General features: G+C 39.1%; 2 protein-coding genes across 3 annotated transcripts in view; one reads left to right on the plus strand and one right to left on the minus strand.

Moving 5' to 3' along the window:
- Positions 1–2,109: 2,109 nt before the first annotated feature.
- Positions 2,110–22,987, minus strand: RTCA (RNA 3'-terminal phosphate cyclase). Its single transcript, XM_004689737.2, has 11 exons — positions 22,736–22,987; positions 22,531–22,631; positions 20,024–20,167; positions 17,255–17,378; positions 13,971–14,029; positions 12,322–12,463; positions 11,182–11,306; positions 10,086–10,144; positions 8,379–8,473; positions 6,878–6,982; positions 2,110–3,328 (listed from the first exon to the last, which is right to left on the minus strand). Exons 1-11 carry the CDS (start codon positions 22,778–22,780, stop codon positions 3,227–3,229), a joined length of 1,101 nt encoding a protein of 366 aa, XP_004689794.1. The 5' UTR covers positions 22,781–22,987; the 3' UTR covers positions 2,110–3,226.
- Positions 22,988–23,604: 617 nt separating this feature from the next.
- The window catches only part of DBT (dihydrolipoamide branched chain transacylase E2), a 32,837-nt gene continuing 28,963 nt past the window's right edge, over positions 23,605–27,478 (plus strand). Inside the window, exon 1 of one of the 2 annotated variants that reach the window (XM_012730153.1) lies at positions 23,605–23,673. Coding sequence is in view for 1 of the 2 variants with exons in the window: in XM_004689738.2 (XP_004689795.1) it covers positions 27,320–27,370 (51 nt within the window). In the remaining variant the exon portion in view is untranslated. Of the gene's footprint in view, positions 23,674–27,311; positions 27,371–27,478 lie in introns of those variants that run through there. The other variant, XM_004689738.2, reaches the window with a different exon arrangement.

Raw genomic sequence — 27,478 nt, forward strand, 5'->3', positions numbered from 1 at the left:
CCCAAAAATATATGACTGATCAAGATGTGGTACATATAAACAGTGGAATATTATTCAGCAATCAAAAAGATAAATCCATGCCATTAACAGCAACATGGATAGAGCTTGAAGGGATCATGCTCAGTGAAAAAAATCAGAAGAAAAAAAGAAAAATATCGAATAGTTTCACTTATAGGATGAATATAGGGGAACCAAATAAGGAATCAGGAAAAAAAATAACAATAATAATAAAACAAAACTAACAGGCAACCATAAATAAGAGACATTCTGCAAGGGCAGGGGAGGAGAAGAGATCAAAACGGGATAGAAGAGCACAAGAGACTCTGGTGATGGCTCAGGGGTGAACTGGTGGTGGGAATTTTATAGAGTACACAACGATATAAAAGATATAAATTTTAAAATTTATAAAAAAGTAAAAATAAAAACAAAAAAAAAGGTTATAAGTGTGGGACTTAAACAAATTACCTGAAAAGTGTAATCTTACTCTTCTAAATCACATACAATGTTATACTCCAGCTACCTCAATTGAAAAAAATTGATATTATAATTATGTACCTATTTGTTGAATATCAATAATAAAGTTTATTGAAGTTATAACCACTCCATGTGGTTTGTCTTAGGTGGTTATAAACAAAACAATGAAATAATCCATCATTTTCAATGAGCAGTAAAGTGCCAAAGTTTAAATAAATGGACTAAAAGTTTTTTGATTAGCTTTTTTGGCAAAGCTAATGAAATGTTCCCTTAAGAACCAGGAGAATAAGTTTTATTTGAAAATATAATGTTGATCTGTGGAAAATAAACACTGAAGCTTTCACCTCATTAAATGTAATACATAACAAACATACATATACACATACTACAAATATATATATATAAACTAAAATGCAGATTTATAATTTAGTTTGAGGAGGTTTACTTGAGACTAATATTTCAAACTGTGCCTTTATTTTCTGTGTGGAAGGCTGTCTTATACTCCAGAAGCACCTTAGTAAAATCAGTATGGATAAAAAAATAAGATTTTTTTTTTGTGAAGTCTGCAATTGAAAAGCAGAAAAGAACCTACAAAATTTTGCCTTGACAGCAGACAATTCAATCTTAGGAGGAAGCATGTACTTTAAGTAGAGAAACTGGGAAACAACTTCTCTAAAAATGACTGATAGTTGCAAACTTGAAACTTGGGAAAAGATTGAAATGTGAGTGGCTTGAATACCCCTGTTTGAAAGCCACTCATATATAAACTATATGAAAGCATTTCACAGAATTACTTATATTAGGTGGTCACAGAAAAGAAGTGAAACAGAATTTTAATTATAGAAATAGAAAACAAGTTTGGGGAAAAGAGAAAATTATATTACTTGTGAGGGACTTAGCAAACATTTCTTTACTGTAGTTCCACCTATTTTACCCAAATTGTGACTCAACGATAGTAATACACCCTAGCCAAGATAGGTCATAAACTCATTCTGTAACCTGTTGACCTTAAATCTCTCACTGCAGAACTCCTAGTCAATATTCCAGTCTATCTCTTAACACAACTGCATACCCATCAGAAGCTGCAAGGGTCACATTAGTCTAATACCTCAATATTCACCAGCGACAACTATACAAAAGTATACTTCAACAACTATACAAAAGTATACTTAAAAAAAAGTATAAGTACTTTTCAAAATCGATATTTCATCTCATTTATTGTAGAAATGACTGTATATCTACTTTATGAAAATATAAATCGTCAGTAACACAACCATCATCTTTAAAGCAAACTGACCCCAAGTGTTCTAGGTCACAGAAGTCACTGACAAGTCATTTTTTAAAATATACTGTCTATAGGCTAATTTGGCAATCATTTGGTCCTCCCTGCTGGCACAACAGGTTAAAGCGTAGCACTGTGAAGCTATCTGAAGCCATCTGAAGCCAATGCAGCAGTTTGATTCCTGATCTGGGAGGTGACCCACTTTTCGGGGCAGACATCTCCTGACCCGCCCCCCTGCTCCCCACAGCTGTGTACTTCAGAATATCTGCCTCTTCTGCTCCCACTTGTCTCTGATGAATCTGCTCACCTCCCACACCTCTGGCCTGTAACCCAGTTCTTGTATGCATAAGTAAATAAATATAAAAAGAAAAAAACATCCTTTGGATTTATATCTTGAATTATGTTCTAGTCATCAACAAATAAAGTCCAAGACTAAACAAAGTTCTAGTGAATTTCTCACGGCATTACAGTTATGACTGGCTGATACACCCTTTCCCTTTGAGTCATAAGCTCAAGGGCCCAGAGGGATCAGGAACTGACCTGAATGTGGAAGTAGGTACCACAACAAAGACCACATTCTGTTCTAAAGGCACTCAGCTATTTTTTAATATGTGTAAGCCAAACAAAACATTATCTAGGTTGAATTTGGCAAATCTAAGTCTGAAATTCTGCAATTCTCATTGTTTGCTTTCACAACATATTGAACACAAAGTATTTACCAAGTGCCCACGAGAAATAAGATACATATAATTAGAATGTGATAGTGTTTATTAAATGTTATTGTTGACAAAGCAGGTACATAAAAATACCTCCATATACTGTCAGCAAAGTGATGAGAACTATAGTTACTACTGAAAAACACAGGGGTTGGGAGTGTGATCCCTGTGCAGCTGAAATGCACTTACAACTGTTGACTCACCCAAAACATATTATTAATAAGACTGCTGGTGACCTAAAGCCTTATCAATAATATGAACAGTTAATTACCATATTTGTGTATGTATGATATATTTGACTCTTACAGTGAAGTGAGAGGAAATATAGTTATAGTATTCCAGTCAAGAATCAACTAAATACTTCTGAAAAAACCCACATCTACCTAGACCTGCACATTTTAAACAGTTGGTGGAGAAGGGGCAAATGTATATATACAAATTCCAGATCAAATCTATATCCCTGATTTAACTACACAAAAGGAAAAACATAGTTCAGGTGAAAAGAACACTTTAATACTTTAATATCAAAATCAGCTATCTCATATTCACCAACTCTTATATTCATATCTCTAAGAGATATTCAGAGTAGGATTAATTTTAAGAAACATTCTTAGAAAATGGAGAGCATTCTGTACTTCATTTCCAAATTTAAACCAGGTCCTTTCATAAATTACTTCCTATTCACTGGATTTTAGTGTTTATATCATGAACTAGTATAACACATCACTGAGGTATCATTAACATAGCGAATAACCTATATGTTTGGATTTGTCATCCCAATTCCTTGGCATTCAATAACATAAGTGTCTTTAGAGGCATCTTCTTCATCCTCTGATTTCTTCACAGTAAACTTAGCCTGAAATCAGAAAAAAATTTAGTGTATAAGTAATATAAAGAGGAATAAAAAGATGAGCATATAATTTATACGTAGGTAGTTAATAATCAAACTCATTTTATTGAAGCGAGAGGCAAAAAGTCCAAATGACTCATGACTCAATAGCCTAGATATAAATAACTGCTCCAGAAACATAGTTATCATTCAAAGATATACAAACCTGTGGACTTTTGTCAGTATGTGCAACCTAGCCATTCCAAGCCAGGGGACCAGAATCCCCAGGAAGGTACCCTAGGCAAAGATCAATTTCAAATGTACAACACCTCCACTGGCTACTTGCTAAAATTTTTCTATAAAGCTCTGGAGCATTTAGTCTGCTTTTATCTTGTCACATATAAAAGCATCCTTTAAATGCCCACATTTTTTTTTTTGCTAATTTATTCCCTAAATAAACAATTTGAAAAGATTAACTTCAGGGAAAACAGGTGGAAGGAAGTAAAGATTAACATCTTCCTTTGTCTTTATTGGGATTAGCAATGTATTCTAGTGTTAACTGGTTAATGTAACTGGCTTGTTAATAAGTACATGTTTGGTTTTGAAATGGTTGCTCTCTATCACACTATTCTGGAAATATGTTCACTCTAATAAAACTGAATTATAAAACAAAACAACTGTGCTGGCTAACTAAATTTGTGGCAAAGGAATTTCAAGAATGCCTCAAACCTTAGGCTTCTTTGAAATGCAATTTGAAAACCATTACTCTGGTTCCCTAGTGAATATTAACATTCACAAATCATTCCAGTTGGAGAGCTACATGGCAGTATACTGACATACAGTGGACATTAAAGTTATTGCTGGGGGGGGGGGAAGTGCACAGGACTATGGTGATGGCACACGGGTGAATTGATGATGGGAAGTCCATGGGGATTACAACTGAGATGGAAAAAGACACAAAATGATGTAAAAATAAACTATTACAATAAAATAAAAAAATTATTGCCGAGTTAATAAACACTGAATTCTGATCCAGATAGTCAAATTATTCACATAGTTATATGCAATTTTTTCCTGTCAAATTATAAGCATTTTAAAAATATAAAACAATGGTAACTTATGGAAATAATTTCTAGGCTACATATAAATCTACCAAAACTACAAAAACTTAAGGAGTCTTTGGAAGGAGGCTTATGGGTCTGTAGCCCTAATCTCTGATATTATAGATGAACTATTGGCACCAAGGCACAGAATGATGAAGCAGCATTGCTATGTCACTCTGTAAAACACAACAGAGCTGAACAAGTAACCAAAAGCTATACATTCCACCCACTTCAGGAATGTGTATGTTTTCTGCTATGATTTGCCACAAATAACATATTAATGTCTACTACATGCAAAGTCCCATAAAAAGTAAAGACTTCAGCAATCAAAAAGATAAACTCAGGCTGTTTGCAGCAACATGGATGGAGCTAGAAGGGGTCAGGTTCAGTGAAATAAGTCAGAAGGAAAAAGAAAAATGTTGGATGGTTTCAATTATAGGAGGAATATAGAGAAACCAAGTAAGGGTTGGGGGAAAAATAACAACAACAACAACAACAACAAACACACAACACAACACAACAAAAATAAACAGCCAACTATCATTCAGAGACATTCTGCAGGGGAAGGTGAGGGAACGAGGGCAGAAGAGCACATGGGACTATGGTGATGGTGCCTGGGCGAACTGTGGTGGGAATTCTATGGGGACTACACCTGAGAGGGAAAAGCAGACACAGTACAAAAATGAACAATGATGTAACAAATATATAAATACATAAATTATTTAAACAAGCAAACAAAAATAAAGACTTGAGTGAATTCTTGGTCCCTGGTAGCCAGAAAATCAGTCATAAAGGAAGAGAGAGGAGTAACAGTTACAATGGAGCATAAGTAGAATAGAAAATAGGGCCTCTCCGGTGGCGCAGGGGTTAAAGTCAGTGCTATCAAGTAGTGAGCAACCATCCCAGCCAGGATTGTGACCCACGTGGCGCAGCAGGTCTTTCCTGTCTTGCCCGCTGCTCCCCTCAGCAGTGTTTTGGTAGATCTACCTGTTCTGCTCTCCACTCTGTGTCTGGTGAATACTCTTACCCCCTGCACCTCTGGCCTGTACCCCACTTCTTCTATGCATAAAAAAAAAAAATAAAAATCTTTAAAAAAAAGAAAATCCAGTTAACACTCTCTCAACATCAAATATAATTTGCCTTCAATATCTATCAGTCTTATACAGTGTAACCAAAATCTAGCTATGCTTTTTAATAACAACAAAAAAGCACATATTATTAAGAATCACAAACTGTTAGAAGTAGGGCAATAGTGACTGTACCGCATACACTCCTGTCGTGTTTAATTTCCTTTTTACTTGTGTCTATTGCTGAAATTATCCTTTTAAATGGCTAAGGTTATCACTTTCCTTCACATAAAATTTCTAGTTGTCAATTTCATATTACTTTATACAATTATATTATAATGACTACAGCAAAATAAAAATGTTGTGTATTGCTGAAAATGGCAAGAAATAAAGCTGCATGCATTAGCTATAAAAGAAATGCAAAGAAATAATATTTTTAAAGTAGATGGAAAATACCTAAATGTCAACAGTGGGGATATTACAGACCAGTTTTTTCCTCTATTTTCCATAAGGAAATAAGTTTCAAATAAATTATCATAATTTGAAAAAATTAAGAATTCTGGGACCTCCCTGGTGGCAGGGGTTAGTCTCAGCACTATCAAACTATCCCAAGCCACTGCAGCACAAGTTCTATCCCCAGCCGGGGAGGTGACCCACATGGCACAACAGACCTCTCCTGTCTGCCTGCTGCTCCCCTCAGCAGTGTGCTTCATTAGTCTGCATGTTCTGTTCCCCGCTCTGTCTCTGGTGAATCCTCTCACCCCCTCAAACCTCTGGCTTCTATTTGTATGCATAAATAAAAATAGATCTTTAAACAAAAAATAAAGATTTCTGTAAAAAAGGTATGAATATAGGTTTATACAATCTTAGAGCCTTTTTCACTAAAAAAATTATAGCTCTTTTCTTTGAAAGAACTGGTGACAGAGGTCAGAATTTCAACAAATATTCTAATGTACTAATAGATCATGAGAAAATAAACATTTTACATTTCCGTAAATATCGACGTTTGTAACTGATTAGAAATCCTTTGTGATTTAATGTCACAATTCCCACGAAAACGTCTTTCCTCACTCTGTGAAGCATATCGCATAGGGGCTTTGGTTCATGCTTTCCCGGGTTTCCTCAAAGTCCAGCTCAGTCACTAAAGATGATCAGGTCTTGGGCAATTAATTTAAAACCCTGCCTCAGCTTACACATATGTATAAAGGGAATAATAATAAATAGCCTTCTAAATGGCCCTGCAAAGTCCAAAGACTCAGACAAATTGCTGAATTGGTGCAGTGCCTGCCATGATACGAGTACCCAGTAACAGCAGTCATGATAATCATTAGGTTTTCTAGTTATTAAAATTCCACCCCAAATTGAGTGTTATCAGTAGCAACCCCATTTTTTGATGTAATACTAACCTTTGCTAGCTGTTCAGCAAAATGTATAGCAGTTTGTGTATGGAGTGTCACTGGGCCAGTTTTTATTCTGGAAACTCCATTGGCTAACGCCATGAAAATGATCAGCTGTTGGAAACAAAACCAAGAAAAAAACTCATGCATTAATTAGTACTTAGGAGTGAAACTGCTATCATTTTCCACCTGAAAATACAACTAAACATCAAAATAGCTAAAAAAATAATTCATTTATTTAGGTTTCCAGAAGTCTAAGAAGATAGGAAATCTGTATCACCTGGAATCAGTGGTACAGAAGCTTTCAATAGCTGTTCTCAAGACAGATTTTAAATTAATGTTTAAGAATATACTATTCAGTCAAAATGTAATATATTTAATCAGACCAACTATCTCTGCAACTCAGCATATATATTACAAATTCTTTCCACTCTCTTACAGGTTAACTAGTAAATAACTAATACAGAATTACCAAGACTATAGACCTAGACAAGAAGAAAGAGACCAGAAATCAGGGAAATTGTCTGAAGAAGCTGGTCAAGAAATTTTGAAAAATACATTTGTAAACGTAAGACTGCTGGTTTTAGATTAAGGACAGAAAAATGTAGTAGACAGAAAATCTATCAAGACAGAAAACGGTCAGAAATATCTTATTTAGAAATATTCACTAGGGCCCTTCCTGGTGGAGCAATGGGTTAAAGTGCAGTACTATGAGTTAGCCACAGCTGTTTCAACATGAGTTTGATGCCTGGCCAGGGAGGTTACCCAAACAGCACAGCAGAGCTCACCTGTCACACTCACTGCTCCCCTCAGCAGTGTATTTCGGTGGATCTGCCTGTTCTGCTCCCCACTCTGTCTCTGATGAATCCTCTCACCCCCTGTACCCCTGGCCTGTACCTCAGTTCTGTATGAATAAATAAATCTTTTTTGAAAAAAGAAGTATTCACTAGCATTCTCAATAGATGTGCTAAAGTTCAAGAGGTCTGTGAAATAGAGGACAGAGATATTAGTATACATAATAAGTATGGAGTTACGGAGAAAGGTCTGGGCTAGCGATATGTATTAGGGAATTGCTAGAGTACAGACTGTACTTAAGCCATGAGTCTGGACAAAAGAACTAAGGAAATGAATATAAAGAAAAAAGGTGTGAGCCTGAGTCTAGAGGACCTAGACTCAGATTTGAAATTTAAAGTTGGAAGATGAAAACAAGAAGTCAGCAAAAAGATGAGAATGGGCAGCCAGTGAAATAGAAATAGAAATTATTTTAGAACCAAGTGAAGAAATGATTTCAAGAAGGAAGGAGAGATCAATTGTGTTAATGCACTATAGCAAAGTCAAGCTGAGGGCTGGAATGGAAGGCCAGCAAAGTCCAGAATATTTTGAAAACTGACTGAACTAATACATGGCAATCAATGACCGAAATTTCAGTGATCAAAATGTATATTCAATCTAATTACCAAATATTCAAATCTAACAAGTTCAAAGGCTTTTTTGCTAACAGTATCATTACCTGGTCTTGCAGATACTCATCCACAGTACCGCCATGTCTAAGATTTGCTAAGAGCATTTCAGCAGCATCAATTCCAACCTTGTCTGCATTTACACCTGTGACAGGAATAATGTAAAGAATGAGTAACCAAGAGGCAAAAAATGATATATCCTAGTTGACACTGGTATAATATTTTTTTAGATTTTTGCACTAGCCCAACAGAACCTTTAAGACAAGATCTTCATGCATACTTAAAACTTATGAGAGCTTAGCATAATGCAAATACTTTTCTGGTATGCATTAACTGCTTATTTCTCAAGAGAAACTATTCCTTAGCTCAAATATTCATGTTTCATAGTTCAGGTACACAGATCAGTGACAAACTTCATGAAATCATGCTGCATTCTGTAAGGCATTAGCCTTCCTCCTTCTCAAAATCTGTAATGGAACCATGATGTCTGTAAAAATCTACATATACCTTCTTTTTGTGGTTCTACCCCCGCAAACTTATAAAGAGCTGGACCACCAAGAACACAATCAATTGTGTAACATTGTGAAACCACAAACTCTCAGTCACTCCATTCCTTGGTGTAGACCTGCATTTCTGACCTAAATTGCTATAACAAATTCTGGTCTTCCTGCCTCCTATCTGGCTTTTCTCTAATCCTCTACATATGGATAACCACAAAAATTACCCAGCCTGAGATCTGCTATTAAAACTCTCCTTAAAATCTTTGTTACAGGACAAAACCCCAGCTTTTCCATAAGGTCAATAGAGTCCTTCAAAATCTGGCCTCTGCCCACCTCTCTAAGCTCACCTCTCTCTACTTCTACATTATCATTTTAGTTGCCTGAACACAGAGCTCTTTATTGTCATCACTTTCCTTTGTTCTTCTTCCTCAGACCTCACTTTTTTATCTGGCTAACTTATACTTATCTACAGAGCCCACTGGGGTAATCACTGAATAGCAGAAGCTAGATTTGAAGTCAATCAGTCCACCCAAAAGAACTAGCTATTCTCCTTGTGTTGCTAAGGCAACACAAGGAGATACCACACCACACTTACAGCACCCACCTGGCTCTTCTTCCAGAAAGCAGGAAGCAGGAGGGTGGCTCTCATTTCTGGCACATGTTGGTACCCAATGAGACTAGAAATAAAATGAACTAACATTCCTCCTATGCCTGGCAAGCACTCATAATGTCTGCTTTATGTTGTTTATTCTGTGTTATTTTTATCTTCTCAAGACTGTTGTAGATACCACATGCTTTCTTAAGATTATTGCAGATACTGCGCTTAACATATGAGTATGTGTCTGATCACTACTTCTCAAAGTTCAGTATACCATAGAAACAGAGTACCTAGAGAGCTTGTTAAAACGGATTCTTTGACCTCACTCTAAGACTCCTATTTGGTATTTCTTTTTAATTTATTTTCTGATATCATTGTAGTCCCCGTAAACACTGCCATTTTTATATCCAATGATGCTATATAGGGATACAATAAGAAAGGTGGAAGGAAGAGGGTCAAGACAGGGGATGGATGAACACAAGAGAATATGGTGATGGTTCATGGGTGATAAATTGAGGGAAAAGACTGAAAATGTGACTCTAAAATAGAATCGGGTAGCCCTCCCCTCCTTACCCTTTTAAACCTGTCATCTGTCATTCAGACACTCATCCACAGCACAAATTCTAATCCTGGCAGACAATTAAAGAATTTAACACTACCTCGTTTACCAAGTGATGACCCAGCAAGCAAACACCCTGTGGAGGTCTCAGCAATAATGCTATATAGGAGTAGGAAAAAAAAAAAGAATTACTGCCCATGCAATAAAAACTCATTTTATACCTTCATCAGGGTATTAGTACCCTTCAATACTTCTGACACTAAATTCAAATCCACTTTCAGGTAAGAAATGGCTCTTTCAGAAGCTACTAACTCTTATTTGTATCATTTCATTGTACTAGTATTTTACAATTACCTTAAATGAACAGGTCTTTCTACAGAGATCCTTGGTTTTGCTTTATAGTCTTTATATATTATTATCATATGTAAAGAATTTTTAATACTCTATTAGAAACTGAGGAGATTTTAAAATTCAAATATCTGCAAGTGACCATACTTCAAAAACATCAATTAAAAATTTGTATAATACTTATATCAATAATTCCTACTTGAATTAATAGTACCTATATTTCTTTCTTAAAGAGATCTTTTCCATCTTAATATTTACTTCATATGTGTGATAAAGAAAAGCAAATGGAAATATTTCTCTTAGTATCAGCTTCAAAGGTTAACGTCTCGTTAACAAACATTTAAGTTCATTGTATAAATGAAAAGGCTTGTACAATAAAATAAAAGACAAACCAGGGGTCTCTCTCATGGCCTAGGGGTTAAGTCCCAGAGCTACCTCCACAAAGGCTCATTGCAACAGCCTGAGTTCAATCCCCAGCCAGGAGCTGACCCACATGGTGCAGCAGACCTCTTCTGTCTTGCCCGCTGCTCCCCTCAGCAGTGTATTTCAGTAGATCTGCCTGTTCTGCTCCCCACTCTGTCTTCAGTGTATCCTTTCACCCCTGGCACGTATGGCCTATATCCCAGTTCTTCTACACACAATAAATAAAATCTTACAATAGAAAAAAGATGGCTTACAAAAATAAACTATCCTCAGATAAAAATTCAGAGTAAAATAACTATCTTACTTATCAGAATGTTTTAAATAGAAATATATCTTCTTAAAAGTAGAAATTTAAGCAAAAAGTTTTTAATTTAGAGTATTACAGGGCTCTCTAGCAATGTCTTAGAAAAAGCATATTGCCTCACATTATTCCACTTCCGTTGCCAAAAGCTTGGTCTTTAGGTTCCTGAATGGGCTGAATATTAACATATAGATCCCTAATCTCCTTTCTGATGCACCTCACAGCTGCTGCCGCCATATCTTTTGCTACCTATTTTGGCAAGACAGAAAAACAGAATAAAATGAATGACTGTTTTGACAATTGATTTCAAGTCCTTAAAGACATATAAAAGAATCAGAAACGTGTATGAGCATTATCTAAAAATCTGATTTCAAGAGTAAAGATTATTGCTCTTTCTATAAAAGGCCTTAGGTGATCTCTGAAAACAGCTCACTTAGCCACAAAACCCTACAAAATCATGCAAATCAATATATTCAAATCTTCATGTTCATTTTAAGAACACTCATGAAACTGCTGGGTCCATCAAGGGTATGTGTATGCAAAAAGCTTCCCAGTGTCTAAAGGGTGTCACTTTATAGAAAGAGGCTCCCTGATGGTGCAAGAGGTTAAGTCTCAGCATTATGAAGCTTTTAGCAGCTACTGCAGCATGAGTTCGATCTTCCACCAGGGAGCTAACTCATGGCATGGCAGACTTCTCCTGTCCCACCTGCTGCTCCCCTCAGCAGCATGCAAGACATGCGTCCCATAGTTACAGTGGTGGTGCTGGGAGGTGTGCCCAGGTCAAACACTGGAGCTGGACAGTGGTTGGGGCCCACAAAGCACTTAATTTTTACATGTTTCAAAATGCAGGGAGTAATGCTGGACTTAAGAAGTTAGATGGAGATTCTCTGGCCACTGAGCACATCCAGATGAACAAAGCCCGCAAGAGGCAGTGTACAAATTAGGGAGCCCATGGTGGAATTAACCCATTCATGAGCTCTCCTGGCCACACTGAGAGTATCCTTATTTGAGAAAGGGCAGGTTGTTGCAGAGAAGAAAAAGATATCCCAGAAGAACCAAAGCAGAAACTCACAGTGTAAGAATAAATTCAATACAAGAAATGCCAATGAAAGTAGAAGTTGGGGAAAGGAGAATAAGTAGAGAACACTGAATTTTAAGAAAAAAAGTTAATGAAAGGATTTATCAAAACATTAAATTTTTAAGAAATTTAAAATTTAAATTACATCATACTTATTAATATATACATACCATCTGGACAACTTACTTTAAATGGCAAAACACCAGCAACGAAAGCTCTTCCGTAGATCTTAGTCACAGAGCCACGGTCAGTTAAATTTATTGAGTTCAACTGTTTAACTGGTGACATTTGAACAGTCACTTCACCACCTCCTTTTGGGTAGTAGCCCCTATAAAGAGTATGACAAACATTCAGATAAACTGTGGAACAAAAATAAAGCTCAATATTTACAATAACATGACTGATCTTTAAATATATGACTCATGTTTGAAATTAAAATATTTAAAACCATGTTTCCCAGGTTAGCCTAAAGTTATACATGACTATTTAATTTTAAATTACACAAAAAATTAAACTCTGGGCCCTTCCTGGTGGTGCAGCAGGTTAGAGCACAGCACTAAGAAACTGAAGCCATTTCCACATGAGTTTGATCCCAACCCTGGAGGTGACCCACAAGGCACAGCAGACCTCTCCTGACCTGCCCACTGCTCCCCTCAACAATGTACTTTGTCAATCTGCCTGTTCTGCTCCCCACTCTGTCTCTGGTGAATCCTCTCACTGCCCCTGCACCTCTGGCCTGTACCCTAGTTCTGGCTGCAGAAATAAATCTTTAAAAGAAAATTTAAACTCCAGCTCCCCATCACTCTAGCCACATCTCAGCCGCTCAACAGTCTCCTGTGGCTCAGGGACCATTCGCACAGTAGAAACAGACAGCACTGCTGTTACTGCAGAAAGTTCTACTGGATTGTGCCATTTAGAATAGCAGCCCCTGAGTGGCAGACCTTTGTTTTGTTCCTAAATTCCTAAAACTGTGTTTAGAACATAGCAGGGCTCAATAAATAATGATGAATATTTAAGTAGCTGAACACTAATAAAATTTTAACTGAAGCATTTGAGTTCCATTTATGCTAGAGAAGTTGCGGAGACTACACAGATAGAAGTGACAAAGCTCCTGCCTCATGAGCGGCAACCCCTCTGGTCATCAGCTGGCCCCACGTACTGTCCAGCAGGACACACGTCGGGCTGTCCAGAGTACTACAACAGAAGCGTAACTATGAATCCCAACTGAGGCACAGAATGAACAGGGTTCATTCTGAAACAATAAAGGATTTCTAATTTTTAGGAAAGGAGAGAGAAAACATGGACAAAAAGACATGTCAGAGACATGAAGTATGTTTAAGAGATCCAACAGCAGTTAAGAGCACACAGGGTGTTGTAAGGAGGAAGGAGAGTCAAGGAAGATGAGTATATTGGAACAACACTGCAAAGCACTTCAACTCCCTGCCAGGAAATCAAGCCTTGTTATATGGCAGAAGGGAAGACTCAAATGTCTGTGTGTTTCTCAGGGCAGTGACTGTGACTGCACTGTGGAAGGAAATCCCTTTCAGGACCCTGACTAATCCACCAGTTAGCACAGTGACGCTTCAGTCTGTGCTGAGTATAGATAACACTACAGGTGAAGGTGTCTCAGGGAAATATTTCTCCCAAGAAGCAAGTGTATGTCACTGGTAGCTGCTTTCAAATTTCTACACCCCCACTGGAGAATGATTTAAAGTCACAAAGCATAATTATCTCCTGCAAGAAATCTGATATATTAGGTGGCTACCAAAACAGTAGTTTCCCAAGTCTAAGTTTTCTATTAGTTTTCACACAACGAGAAGAAACAAGCAACTTACCTCATTTTAATGTCACAATTAAATTTGAAACCAAATTTTTCAACAATCGGCTTGAAAACCTGAAAAATAAGATTGTTACTTTACCCACCAATATTCACTGATTCAACAAGTATATGTGTTAAACAAAAGCACTGAGTTAGTAATGAGATAGTATAAATAAAGAGCAATATATGTTTAGGCTAGTTGTATTTTCAAACAAAATAATGGACATGTAATTGAAATTGAAAACTCCAACAGTTTATCAGTCTGTGTAAATCTTATCTGATGAAAAGGAATACAAATTCCAAATACTTGAAACCAATCATTATTTTACTACAGAGTAATGTATCCAGAATGTATACTGCATGAAATTAGGATGTGTTGATGAACAGCATTCTATTCGGTCTTCTCATTTTTTCTTACACAGTTGAATTCCCATTGAGTATACAATGCTTTATTTTTTTTAAAGAATTATTTATGCACACAAGAACTGGGGTACAGGCCAGAGGTGCAGAGGATGAGAGGATTCACCAGAGTAGAGTGGGGAGCACAACAGGCAGATCTACTGAAACATACTGAGGGGAACAGTAGGCGAGACAGGAGAGGTCTGCTGAGCCATGGGGGTCAGCTCTCTGGTACTGCAGTGGCTGCAGACAGCTTCATAGTGCTCTGCCTTAACCTATTGTGCCACCAGGGAGAGCTCCTGTTTTGTTTTTTTTTTAAAGTATGTAAACAAAGGTACTTTTCCAATACCATAAATTCTTCCTAAATAATATCTGAATAACTACATGACATTCTAGAATAATTTTCCTAACCATCCACTAAGTTTTCTTTACTACTTAAAAATATATATTATATAATGACAATTATAGCATATAGTTTAATCGAATACTTTTAACATTTATATTTTGTTATATCTTGTAACATTTAATTAAGGCTATTTTCTTAAAGTGGAATTACTAGATAAAGGGAGATAAGCTTTAATTTTCACTATCCTGGGTCCCTCCCTGGTGGTACAATGGATTAAAGCACAGCACTACGAAGCTACCACAGCCACTGTAGCACGAGTTTGATCCCCAGCCAGGGAGCTGACCCACAGAAGAGTCTGTGGCAGACTCTCCTGCCCAACCACTACTCCCTTCAGCAGTGTATTTCATACCTTCTGCCTGTTCTGCTCCCCATTCTCTCTGGTGAATCCATTTGTCCCCTGCTCCTCTGGCCTGGGGGGCAGGTCTGTATGCATAAATAAATAAATCTTTAAAATATTTTTTTTCACTATCCTATCAAGTTGAATTTAAAGATTACACCATCTATTAAAATGGTAAAAACAAAAAAGCCTTCGCATTAAAAGTGGAGAAGCAGGCCCTCCCTGGTGGCGCAGCAGGTTAAAGCACTGCACTGAAAAGCTAAAGCCACTTCTGCATGAGTTCGACTCCCGCCTGCCCCGGAGGTGACCACATGGCGTGGCAGACCTCTCCTGAACCACCCGCTGCTCCCCTCAGCAGTGTACTTCATCGATCTGCCTGTTCTGCTCCCCACTCTGTCTCTGGTGAAGCCTCTCACCGCCCCTGAGCCTCTGGCCTGTACCCCACTTCTGTATGTACAAATAAATAAATCTTTAAAAAAAAAAAAAAGTGGAGAAGCAGAAGAGTTGTAATTTTCATAGAGCGCTAGTAAAAAATACAAAATACTATTGCCACATTAGGTGCCAAAACAACTTGAGAGTGTCTCATAAGGTAAGATGTACATACACTGTGTTGTAACCCAACAGTCCTCTCCTAAGAACTTACCCAAGAGTAAGGAAAACTTATGTCCACACACATAAAAAATACCCGAATGTGTAAACAATGGCCTTATTTGTAACTGCTTCAACTGGAAACATCCCAATGTCCACTCAACAGATGAATGGATCAACCAGCCACACAGGATATCCATTTAATAAACTACTGCTTTACTTTTATTTCTTAGACAAGGAAAACAGATGCATCTTAAAAATATTATATTATACATAATATACTACAGTATACATGCCACATATTCCATTTCTTTATATGATAATGGGGAAGGGAGGAGGCAAAAACTGTGACAAAAACCAGATCAGGAGTTGCAAAAGGCTGGGGGATAAGAGGAGGATGGGAGTGACCGCCGAGGTGTGTAGAAGAAGTTTTCACACTGATTCAATATCTTGATTACAGTGGCTGGTTCACAAACATGTATCAAAAATCACAGAACTTGTACTGAAAAGAGTGAGTAATTACACCAAAATAAATCTGGAGAAAAAAAATCTTTCTCACTAGTTTCATGGGCATACAACTATGAGTTTTATCATTTTAAAAACTTAGTCACAATATATTTAATCCTTTAGTTTTATGTTATGGTAGTAAGACTATTTATCATGAGCTCTACCCTTATAATAAGTTTAAGTATACAAAAAATTATTATTGACTGTAGATGCAATATTATAGAGCAAATCTCTCGAGGTTATTCATCTTGAAATCATTAGAAATTCACTGATCTTCCCCAGCTACCATTCTACTCTTTCATTCTATTAATCTGACGAGAGTAACCTCACATAAGTAGAATCATGCGAGTATATGACTGGCTTATTTCACTTAGCATAATGCACTCAAGTTCCATCTGTATAGTCACATTCCAAAATTTCTCTTTTTAAAGGCTGAGTAGTATTCCATTGCAGATACCACATCTTCTTTATCCATTTATCTAGTAATGGACCTTTAAGCTGTCTCCACATCTTGCAATAATAAACAGTGCCACAATGAATATGGGAATTCTAAAATATCTGAGACTCTGACTGACCTCTTTTGACTACCCAGAAGTGGAATTGTTGGATGATACGGTATTTCTATTTTTAATTAATTGAGGCACCTTTACAGAGTTTTCCATAAGAGCTGTACAATTTTACAGACCCGGCTATAGTGTGCAAGGGTTCCATTCTCTCCATATCCATACCAACACATGCCAAACATACTATTTAGTTGTGTTGAATCTTTTCTTTCAAATTGTAATTGCTATATTCATAAAATTATTGATTTATACAGTAAATGTTATAATATATACTTCAAGAAATATTCTGGAGGTTTTTAAAGAATTCATAATGAACACTCTTCTAAGATAAAACGTAAAATCTAAAGTAAGCATAGTCTCTCAGTCTCTCCTATAATAGAACTAGACACCAGGAACAAATGTATAACAAAAAACACTCAGGACATATTTAAATAGAGAATGGAGATGCAGAAGGACACACGAGATAATCTTAGTTCGTCAATGAAATCAAAAGCCCTTACCATTGCTGTGTAATCAATCTGCGGTGCCATTTCAGCATTGGTGCCACCTCTCAAGCGAAGCTCTGATGGTGAAGCGGCAAAGAGAACACAAGGCATGGAGACCTGCATCAAGAGGCACACGCTCCTAAGGAGAAGGCAGAACAGCTTGGCTACATTTTCCTTTTTAAGTCTCAAGAAAAGGGCCCTCCCTGGTGGCACAACAGGTTAAAGCACCACACTGTGAAGCTGTTGCAGCCACTGCAGCACAAGTTTGATCCCCAGTCAGGGAGCTGACCCTCACGGTGCGGCAGACCTCCTCTGGCCCGCCCACTGCTCCCCTCAGCAGTGCATTTCAGTTAATCTGCCTGTTCTGCTCCTCACTCTGTCTCTGGTGAATCCTCTCACCTGACCCCATTCCCCAACCCCTCCCCGCTACACCTCTGGCCTACTTAGTTCTTGTATGGATAAATATATAAATCTTAAAAAAAAAAAGTCACAAGAAAACACTACCACTATATACCCCATCTGTTGAAGCACAGACAACTGAGATGGGTAGATGCCTCTTTAAAGTTAAAAAAACACTTCAGGGCTCTCCCTGGTGGTGAATCCTCTCACCCTGGCACCCCTGACCTATACCCCAGTTCAGTATGTATAAATAAATAAATCTTTAAAAAAAAAAAATCACAAGCAAAACACTTCAGTCTGCGAAATAAAATTCTGAATCCCAAAGGCAATTCTTCACAGAAAGAACTAGTCTTAAATGAAAAAAGCAATTAATTCTCAGTTTGAAACCAGTAATAAATGAATTAGCTGTATGATCTGAGATAGTTCCTAACATTCTAGAAATAGTAAATGTTTGTATGTGAAAACCCAATAAGTGTAAGAAACATTCCAGAAGCAAGTTAAGGTACAGTTCCTATCACTGTGGAATACATGATATGATAGAATAATAATTTACAATGACTCACTTTAGAGTCTTATCATCACATAGAAAATGTTTTACAATAATAATGCTTGTTATATTCACTTCACTTAGTCATACAGTAGTCAAATAAAACAAGAAACTGTGACAAATAATTATAGAACATGAGCTACTTTATAAATTAAATGCTTGGTCAGATTTTTCAAATGAGCCATTATCTCCTTTCTCTGAAGACAAAAGAAAGTAGCCATATTTTAAACAAATTAGAGTTTGGAGTTTAACATAGCCTCTCCACACAAAATGACAGGCATTTACTTAACTTTCTTGTGGCATACAGAGTGTATGCATTAGAAACACAAAATCTCAAAAAAAAAAAAAAGTAGAATGTATCACTAAAAATGTATTTCATTAGTTCAGTGAATATTTAGTAACTGTGTAATGTGTCAAGCAACCTAAAAGGAAAATGAATGCAACTCCTCTTCTGAAGGAGCAAATGAAAAAAATTGGAAATTTTAGTTAAATAGAAACATAGACTTAAAACTACTAAAATTCTTGGCCCTCCCTGGTGGCGCAGCGGGTTAAAGCACAGCACTGAGAATCTGAAGCCACTTCCGTATGAGTTCGATTCCCGCCTGCCGCCTGCCCCGGAGGAGACCACATGGCGAGCCAGACCTCTCCTGACCCGCCCGCTGCTCCCCTCAGCAGTGTACTTCGTCGATCTGCCTGTTCTGCTCCCCACTCTGTCTCTGGTGAAGCCTCTCACCGCCCCTGAGCCTCTGGCCTGTACCCCAGTTCTGTATGAATAAATAAATAAATATTAAAAAAAAAAAAAAAACTACTAAAATTCTCATAGTTGATGCTCTCTGAGGAATTCAACACATAGAGCGTTTCTTTTCTCCAATAAAAGAATCTGAGAATAGTAAAGAAAACCTTAAGTTAGGAGGATAAAGAATTGTAAAATCAAGGTGGACACTTGAGAAAATAGTTAATGGTGCTGAAGTACTTAATCACAATTAGGGATAAATGTTAGAATGTAAATAACATGTATTTTCTTGCTAGGAACAAGCTTTCTTCTTTTTTTTGGTTGCCTGAATAGAGCTAGATCATCAATTTCAAACTCATTTCCGATCCATTCCAGTGGGTTAGACCATGCTAATTCTAGATCTGCCCGACTTGTGGAAGTCACTTAAAACCTGAGCCTTCACTCTCATCACAGGTAGCAAAAGGAGTTAAATACAAGGTTTCGACTTTTCCACTTGCATTTTCAAAGTTCTGTGATTCTGTTTTAGTTCAATTTTAGATAGTTCGTTGCTTACAACAGCAAACAGCTAAATAACCAGAAAATACAAAAGTTGGCCCCCATGTTTTGTCAATCGGAGGATTCCTAGAAAATAATGAAGGCTCAATGTAATTGTTAATATCCATTTTCCAATGGGTAAAAGTCAAGATTACAACTGAAAATTTCTAAATAGGGATATCCAAATATTAAATGACAACAAAAATACCTAGACTGAAAGTAGGAAAATTTGGTTATAACCAGCTGAAGCCAAGAACTAAATCTGTTCCAATGCAAAGACTACAGCTCATGAAAACTTAGTCATCTTCACATATTTAATTTCTAAATAAAAGGTAAATATACCATATTACACACAAGATGAAATTCCAGACATAACTATAATTAAAAAGCAATAAGCTGCACCCAAAACGTTATGGTCTCTATCCCTGAAAGGTGTTTTATCTCCATTTTAGAAATGAGAAAATTAAAGTTCAATGAAGTTAAGCAATTTGTCCAGTTCTTGGTCGCACCCAGCTGTGACTATGAGTCTCACACTAAAGTCCATATTTAAGAGGAATATAAGGCCACTTACCCTGCAGTCTTGGTATCTGCTGTGTGGGTTCCACCTTTGATCTTCCCTGGTGTGAACGTTATTTCTGTTGAGCCGATTTCTGCCCCCTCCAGATGCCCATCACACAAATCTCGAATCATTTCCAGTCCAGATAAATGTTGAGGCCTTCAGGTCATAATACTGCATCAAAACGTGTGCATTCAGAGTGCCTACATCCCCACATTTTATGACACATTTACAAAACTGCAATGGCAAGAAAACAGCAAGCTCTAAGCACAGTAAGTGCTGTATCTTCAGTGTTAAGAGTTTCATTTTGGTTGTTATGCATGAAACCATGTTAACATTCATTGATTTAAGGGTTCCTTCCAGATCCATTATCTTGTCTACAAACACACTGATATATTCTTACAAATGAAAAGTGTGCAAAGGAAGATATAACTACCTAAGAGCTGCTAGTCTCAGTTACTAAATAATCTATGGCAGAACTATGTTCCCTGAAAATTCCTGTATTGAAGACTTAACTCCCTATCCCTAGTCACGAATGTGACTGTAGTTGGAGACAAATCTAGAAGGGTGATTAAATTAAGATGAGGCATTTATGGTGGGTCTGAAACCATTCTCACTGGTGTGTTTATAAACCTCTGGATTAGGAAGACACAGAGCTGCCCATGTAAAGAAGCAGCGAGAATGGCCACCTCCAGTTCAAGACAGAGGCCTGGAGCAAGATCCTCCTCTGGATCCTCAAAGGAAATCAACTCTGCTGGCACCTTGATCAAAGTCGTTATCCTTCAGAACTGTGAGAAAATAAATTTCTGTTGTTTGGGCCACCCCATCTGTACTATTTCCTTATGGCAGTGCTAGCAAAGGAATAATAACATTTCTACACAGTCTTAATGAATCATAGTTCTCCTTTAGTAAATGATGCAAGCGGCCGCTCTAACACAGGGAATTAATATTACTACATAACAATAACTAGCTTTTAATAATTTCAAAATGGATTGTGATAAAATTAAAGACTAAGAGAGTAATGAGCTACTACAATGGAGTATAACTACGCAAAATACAAGGGATCATCGCAGGTGCTCTTCTAACAGGTGCACATATCTGAAGCTTATCTATCTAGAGGCACACGGAACTTTTCTCGAAAGAAGAAATAAGGTCAAAGTGTCAATGTTTTCTCCTCTGCACAACTAGTAAGTAATGTGGGTCCTATTCTCAGCAATTTCCCTTGAGGTCTGAATGGATACTGGAATCAAACATCTCAGAGTCATTTCCTGTTCCCAGATTCTAAAATGTGCGGTAGCAGAAAATACACTGGTTAAAAAGTGTTGTATCCCAAATGTTGGCGAGGATGTGGAGAAAAAGGAACTCTCCTGCACTGCTGGTGGGAATGCAAACTAGTACAACCACTATGGAAAACTGTTTGGAGGTTCCTCAAACTGCTAAACATGGAGCTTCCCTACGACCCAGCAATCCCACTCCTAGGTATCTACCCAAAAGACACAAAAACACGGATTGAAAAAGATACCTGTACCCCCATGTTTATTGCTGCTTTATTTACAATTGGAAAAACATGGAAGCAGCCCAAATGCCCAAAAGTAGATGACTGGATAAAAAAGATGTGGTACATATATACAATGGAATATTACTCAGCAACCAAAAAAGAGAAACACATGTCTTTTGCAGCAACCTGGATGGAGCTGGAAACGATCATGCTTAGTGAGATAAGCCAGAAAGAGAAAGAAAAATACCGGATGGTTTCACTCATAGCAGGAGTATAATGGACCAGGCGAGAAAATAACAAAAATAATGAACAACCATATACCAGACACATTTTGAGGGGGTGGAGTGGGGAATGGGATAAAAAACGGGGGGGGGGAAATGCACGGGATTATGGTGATGGCACACTGGTGATTTGGTGATGGGAAACCCGCGGGGATTACAATCGAGATGGGGGGAAAAAAATGTACAAAATGATGTAAAAATAAACTTTTGTAATAAAAATTTTAAAAAATGCTAATCATCACTTGAGACTTCAGCAAATTGTAGTATTCTTGTGGGTGGGGGATCTTGTAAAATATACAATATTTGCAAAAGCCAATAAAAGGAAGTGTACCTGTATTATTAAAAAAAAAAAAAAGTGTTGTACCCTTGCCCTCTAGGCAGTTCTGCTCGGTGAAGCGGGGAAATATCTGACAGATTAACTATTTAGGAAACGAGACAACATGGTCCTATTCTCACAAAACACATAGATGGAGAAAACGTGGTCCTGTTTTCTAACCTGCCTTTTGAGGCTTCCAAGAATTCACATTCCAGGCTATACCCAACCGCCCAATCAGGAGCACCGTTCTCGGTACCCTGCCCCACCCCGTCCCGGCTTCCAGATACCCCAAACCTGGGGTCGGGATCCCAGCCCACCTGGCGCCGCACCTCCAGCTCCCACCCCGTAACCAAAGCCCCGCCCCTATCGCTCCAGGCGGCCTCAAGCCAACACCCCCTTTCCCTCGCGCCCCAGAGCCCCGAGGTACCTCAAACCCGGGGTGCTGCGACCGGCTCGGATTTTCTGCACCCGCAAGGGGAGGCCCAGGAGACAGCTCAGGGCCGTGGAGACCCTCAGGATCTGACCGCCCTGCCAGGGTGCGGGTGCGGAGAGAAAAGAGAACATTAGCGCTGAAAGCGCTCCTCGCGCCTGGGATGCAGAAGCAGCCCGCTTTCCAGGGTCTCCGCACTCACCCCTTCCATGATCCCGCCATCGACCTCCACCAGCTGCCCCGCCATCGGGAGCGCCCCGGGGCCTGGCCCGCAGCGGCAAAGCCGTCGCCCGAGCAGGAGGAAGAAGAGATACTGAAGCCGGCTCCGCAGCGCCGCAACGTCGGTGCTCGCTCAAAGCAGCGGGGGCCTTACGGGAGGCGGAAGAAGTCGCGATTCCGGAAACTGGATTCAACAGACGCGAACCCCTTCTCGGCGCCGCGATCCCAGCCTCGCACGGCGCAGAGCCTGTGCGCACGCGCGTCGCTCGCCGCGGCCGGAGAATTCTTGCTCCGGAATCGGAAACCACCCGGGCCGACGCGTGGAGCTGGAGATGCTCTGCTGCACCCTACGAAGTGTGAATCTGGACCCAAGAAAACTCTCAGGTTGCAGAAACCCTCCGTTTCAACTGTAACCGTATCTCCTAGTTATTGACAGGCTTGGGCAAACATCTGTGTTTATCTCTGTTTTCTCGAGGACCTTACGGTCCCCTGAACTAGGGACACGCAGAGATGAAGACATGAGAAAGGTCCGGACCCTACAAATGCATAGGCTCCCTTTACCTTTTTTCCGCATCTGCCTTCTCTGCAGCCTGTATCTTGAAGTGTATGTGCCCTGGTGTATTGACATCAATAAGCTTCGAGTTCTTCCCACGGTATATTTGTTTGTGTAGTGTATAATCGCTTTCTTCAGTGAGATGCGACTTGTGGAAGAGTGGAAAAGGGCAGGATTCGAATCTCCAATCTAAAAATCTGAAACGCCAGCGTTGTGCCACCTAGTCCGAGAGTGAGTGCGAGCCCATGACTCCGGGAAACAGCTAACTCAATTCCCTCCGAGCAGGGCAGAAACAGCAGGTTCTGACTCGTGCTTGTGGCTCAATTCCGACCTTAACTGAGTTATCAAGTAATAAGCCAAGTCTCAAGGTAAGCAAAAAGTAAGGCAGTTTCCACTTCTAAGTCATTGAAGGTACACTGGAAAAACTGAAATCAAGTACAGTGTCACCCACAGTAAAATAAAATTAACTGATCTTAAAGTTAATGAGTAAGGGGGAATAGCAAACAGCCGGTTTTACTAGGCGTCAGGCACTGTACGCATTTGCAACTTCTAGAAGTACCAATTTTACCTTTTATACAGTTGCATATATAAAAACAATTTGCTACAAGACTACACAGTTCTGATGTCAATGCCTTTGTCCCCGAAGGGCAGTGTTCTACTACTCGTATGACAGAATGTTCTGGGAATGCACACAGTTTACTCAACCCAATCTTGATCATCTCAGTATTGTCTCTGGGACTTGATATAAGATATTAATCAAGGAAGTAATCATATTTGCATATTAGAATGTTGACTTCGGTAGTATGTGGAAGGTGAAAGAGTCCTAAGCCTGAAGAGGAAAATACAATGATGTCAGCAAAAGATGATAGCAAAGCAGTTGGTAGTGGTGATGAAATTTAAAACTTCTTCTCCTGGGACTCTCTCGTGGCACAGGGGTTGAAGACACAGCATTATCAAGCTATCCTCAGTCACTGCAGCACCCAGTTTGATTTGGCTAGCTAGGAAGCCAACCCACATGGCACAGCAGACTTCCCCTGTCTTGCTGGCTGTTCCCCTCACAGTGTATTTCAGTAGATCTGCCTGTTCTGCTCCCCAGTCTGTTGAATCTTCTTACCTCTCTCCTCCACACCTCTGGCCTACATCCTAGTTCTTGTATGCATAAATAAATCTTTAAAATACATTAAAAATAAAATAAAAGCTCTACTCTTGATTATCTGACACTTGGATTCCCATTTCAGCAACTTACCTTTCTCAGAAGAATATTGGTCTTCATTTCTCTATTTTGTTTTGTTTTTAAAGATTTATTTAAGGGCCCTCCCTGGTAGCACATGAGTTAGGACACAGTATTGCAATGCAAGCTGGCCACAGCCGCCTCAGTGAGAGTTCGATCCGTGGCCCTGGAGGTGACCCACATGGCGTGGCAGACCTCTCCTGACCCGCCTGCTGCTCCCCTCAGCAGTGTATTTCATGGATCTGCCTGTTCTGCTCTCTGGTCTGCTCTGTCTCTGGTGAATCCTCTCACCACCCCTGCACCTCTGGCTTGTATCCCAATTCTGTGTGAATAAACAAATAAATCTTAAAAAGATTTATTTGTGCTTTAATCGGCTGCACCACCAGGGAGGGCCACTAACAGCATTTTTATCAGCCAGAGCTTGTTGGAAAAGCAGTATCAGTGCTCACCTAGAACAACGTAGTTGGATATGAATTTTAACAAGATTCTCAGTTGATAGGAATGCTGATTAAAGTCTGAGAAGCACTGTGCTAAAGAACCTGTTGCAGGTACACCAGAAAAAATTAGAAACGTGCACAACAGCATTGATAGTAATAGCAAAGAACTTGAAATAACACAAATGTACACTGCATTTTGTTATTATGCCTGATTTAGCTGTTACATTATTCTTTTGTAAGTGTACAATATAAGTTTCAAAAGCATTTCAAGGTATGTATGCATATATACAAACCATAAAATTCACCTGTTTTAAGCATACAGATTTTTTTAAGCAAATTTATAGAATTATGCAAGCATCTGGTAACAGGAAATTTTCATAAATTTCATAAAATTCACCTGTTTTAAGCATACAGATTTTTTTTAAGCAAATTTATAGAATTATGCAAGCATCTGGTAACAGGAAATTTTCATCACCACAAAGAGCTTTTTCTTTTCTACCTTTATAGTTAATCCCTATTTCTGCTCCCTTGCCCCAGGCAACCAGTAATCTGCTCTCTGTCTTTGTAGATTGTCCTCTGGACATTCATATAAATGGATCTTGTAATATGTGACCTTTTGGGTCTGGCTTCCTTAGTAATCTACTGTAAGTAAAAGTGGTAAATGTAAATATTTAAAAAGAGGGTAGGAGACTAGGTATTTTCTCTGAAAAACAGTGGGGTTAAAGGGGAAGTAAAAGGAAGGTGGTATTGGTTTCTGGGAAGGAAAATAACTTCCTGGAAAGACAACTACTACATCTTTGTATACAAACACATGCATGTCAGATCTTTAGACATACTCATAATACCTGTAGAAGTATCTGACGAATGGGAAAGTTAAAAAAAAGTTCTTCGGACTATTGCAGATTTTATCATATACGCATTGATTTAAATTATTAATTACAATAATGTAGTGTAAAATACACTGAAAAGCAAGTAAAGCAAAAAAAAAAAAGTGTGAGTTTGGTTAGTATTTGTAAATCTGTGAAATACCTGAGAATTTATTTCACAGGAACTAACCTTCAATGTTAAACGTGATGTCTTTGTTCGTGTTTTTCCCCCTTCTGTAATTCTTCAGACATCAGTGTAGATTTTTATTCCTATGTAAAAGGCAAGAATAGACAAATGTCATCTTGGACATCATTAGAAATTGATTTTCTAGTTGCTCTGAGGAATATTTGACTATTAAAGTTCTAATATTTTCTTTACTTGTTTCACTTGGCCTGAATCTGCCATTTCTCTAAGATTCAAGTACATCAAAGTTCTGTGTCTGTGACATACATTACATCGCTGGGCGGTAACGCTTGACATTTTGAATAGGAGAATACCGACAATATATTGGAACAGGAAGTTCCCAAGTCTGCATATACTCTGCTACTCTGCCAGGCCTGCTGCTTGGAAGTGGGGTGGGGGTGTGTGTGGGTCTGTTACTTGGATTCTGCTCCTTGCTGGAGCAGAAAGTTCCTGCAGTGTGCCACAGTTGTAGTTATGGCTACGTTGACCCCTCCCCCCCAACAATAAAGAGTGTTTAGGCTATATGGGCGGGGTGATAATGTTCCTCATACAACCTGTACAAAACCTCACCATTCCTGTAATTGGGGGCTCAGCCTTTTGGGACTGATCCCACAGAGCCTGCTGGTGTGACAAGTAAATCTCTCTCTGTCTCTGAGTGCCACCTGATTTCTCCGGGAAACTGCCCTAACAATACAGCACACATGGGATGACCTTGTTCATATTACATGAACAAAAAACTGAAAAGGGAATTTTGGCACTCAAGCGAATAAGAAATGCCAGTCGTTGGGAAGAATACTAGTAAAGGCTTGCAGGTCAACCAGTGGTACCTTGTCTTGCTACAAAGCATGGAAATGTCCTGTTTCTGTGATCAGCTGTAATAGAGCTGGAGAAAGGAGCTGTATTTCCACTCATCCCTCAGGGTCAACACGATTTTCTCATGTTTTTCTGTTTTCCCCTAACACTATTTCCCTGGCTGCATGGGCTAAAAGGATGGTTGTGGGTGCACACGGACTTACACAACAGTGCCTCCTCCAACTTTGACCCCGAAATTAAATTTGGAGTGCTCTCGGCCCTATCCTTGCTCCTCCCCCGCCCGGCTCGCCCCTGGCTACCCGCTCCTGCACCCCAAGGGTTATCGCAGGCCCCGCCCCGCTCCCTGGTTGGCTGATGGGTGGGAGGCTCGTTCCCTCGCTCTCCATTGGCCGCTCAGGGGGAGGCGCGATCTCCTGCTCCTGGTTGGTCGCCCGGCTTAGCTGACGCTTCCCACCACCCGGCGGCGGTCATTTCCGGAGTAAGATGGCCGCAGTGCGTGTGCTGAGGACCTGGAGCCGGAATGCGGGGCGGCTGGTAAGCAGGCTGGGGCAAATCTGAGGTCGGGGAGGTGTGCTTAGCCCGGAGTCCCCGGGAGAGGTGTGCCGCTCCGTCTCTGCAGCGATGCTGGCTGGTGTGATGGGC

This window comes from Condylura cristata, unplaced genomic scaffold (genome assembly GCF_000260355.1).
Source record: "Condylura cristata isolate star-nosed mole 26May11 unplaced genomic scaffold, ConCri1.0 scaffold00026, whole genome shotgun sequence".
Classification (NCBI taxonomy): Eukaryota; Metazoa; Chordata; class Mammalia; order Eulipotyphla; family Talpidae; genus Condylura; species Condylura cristata.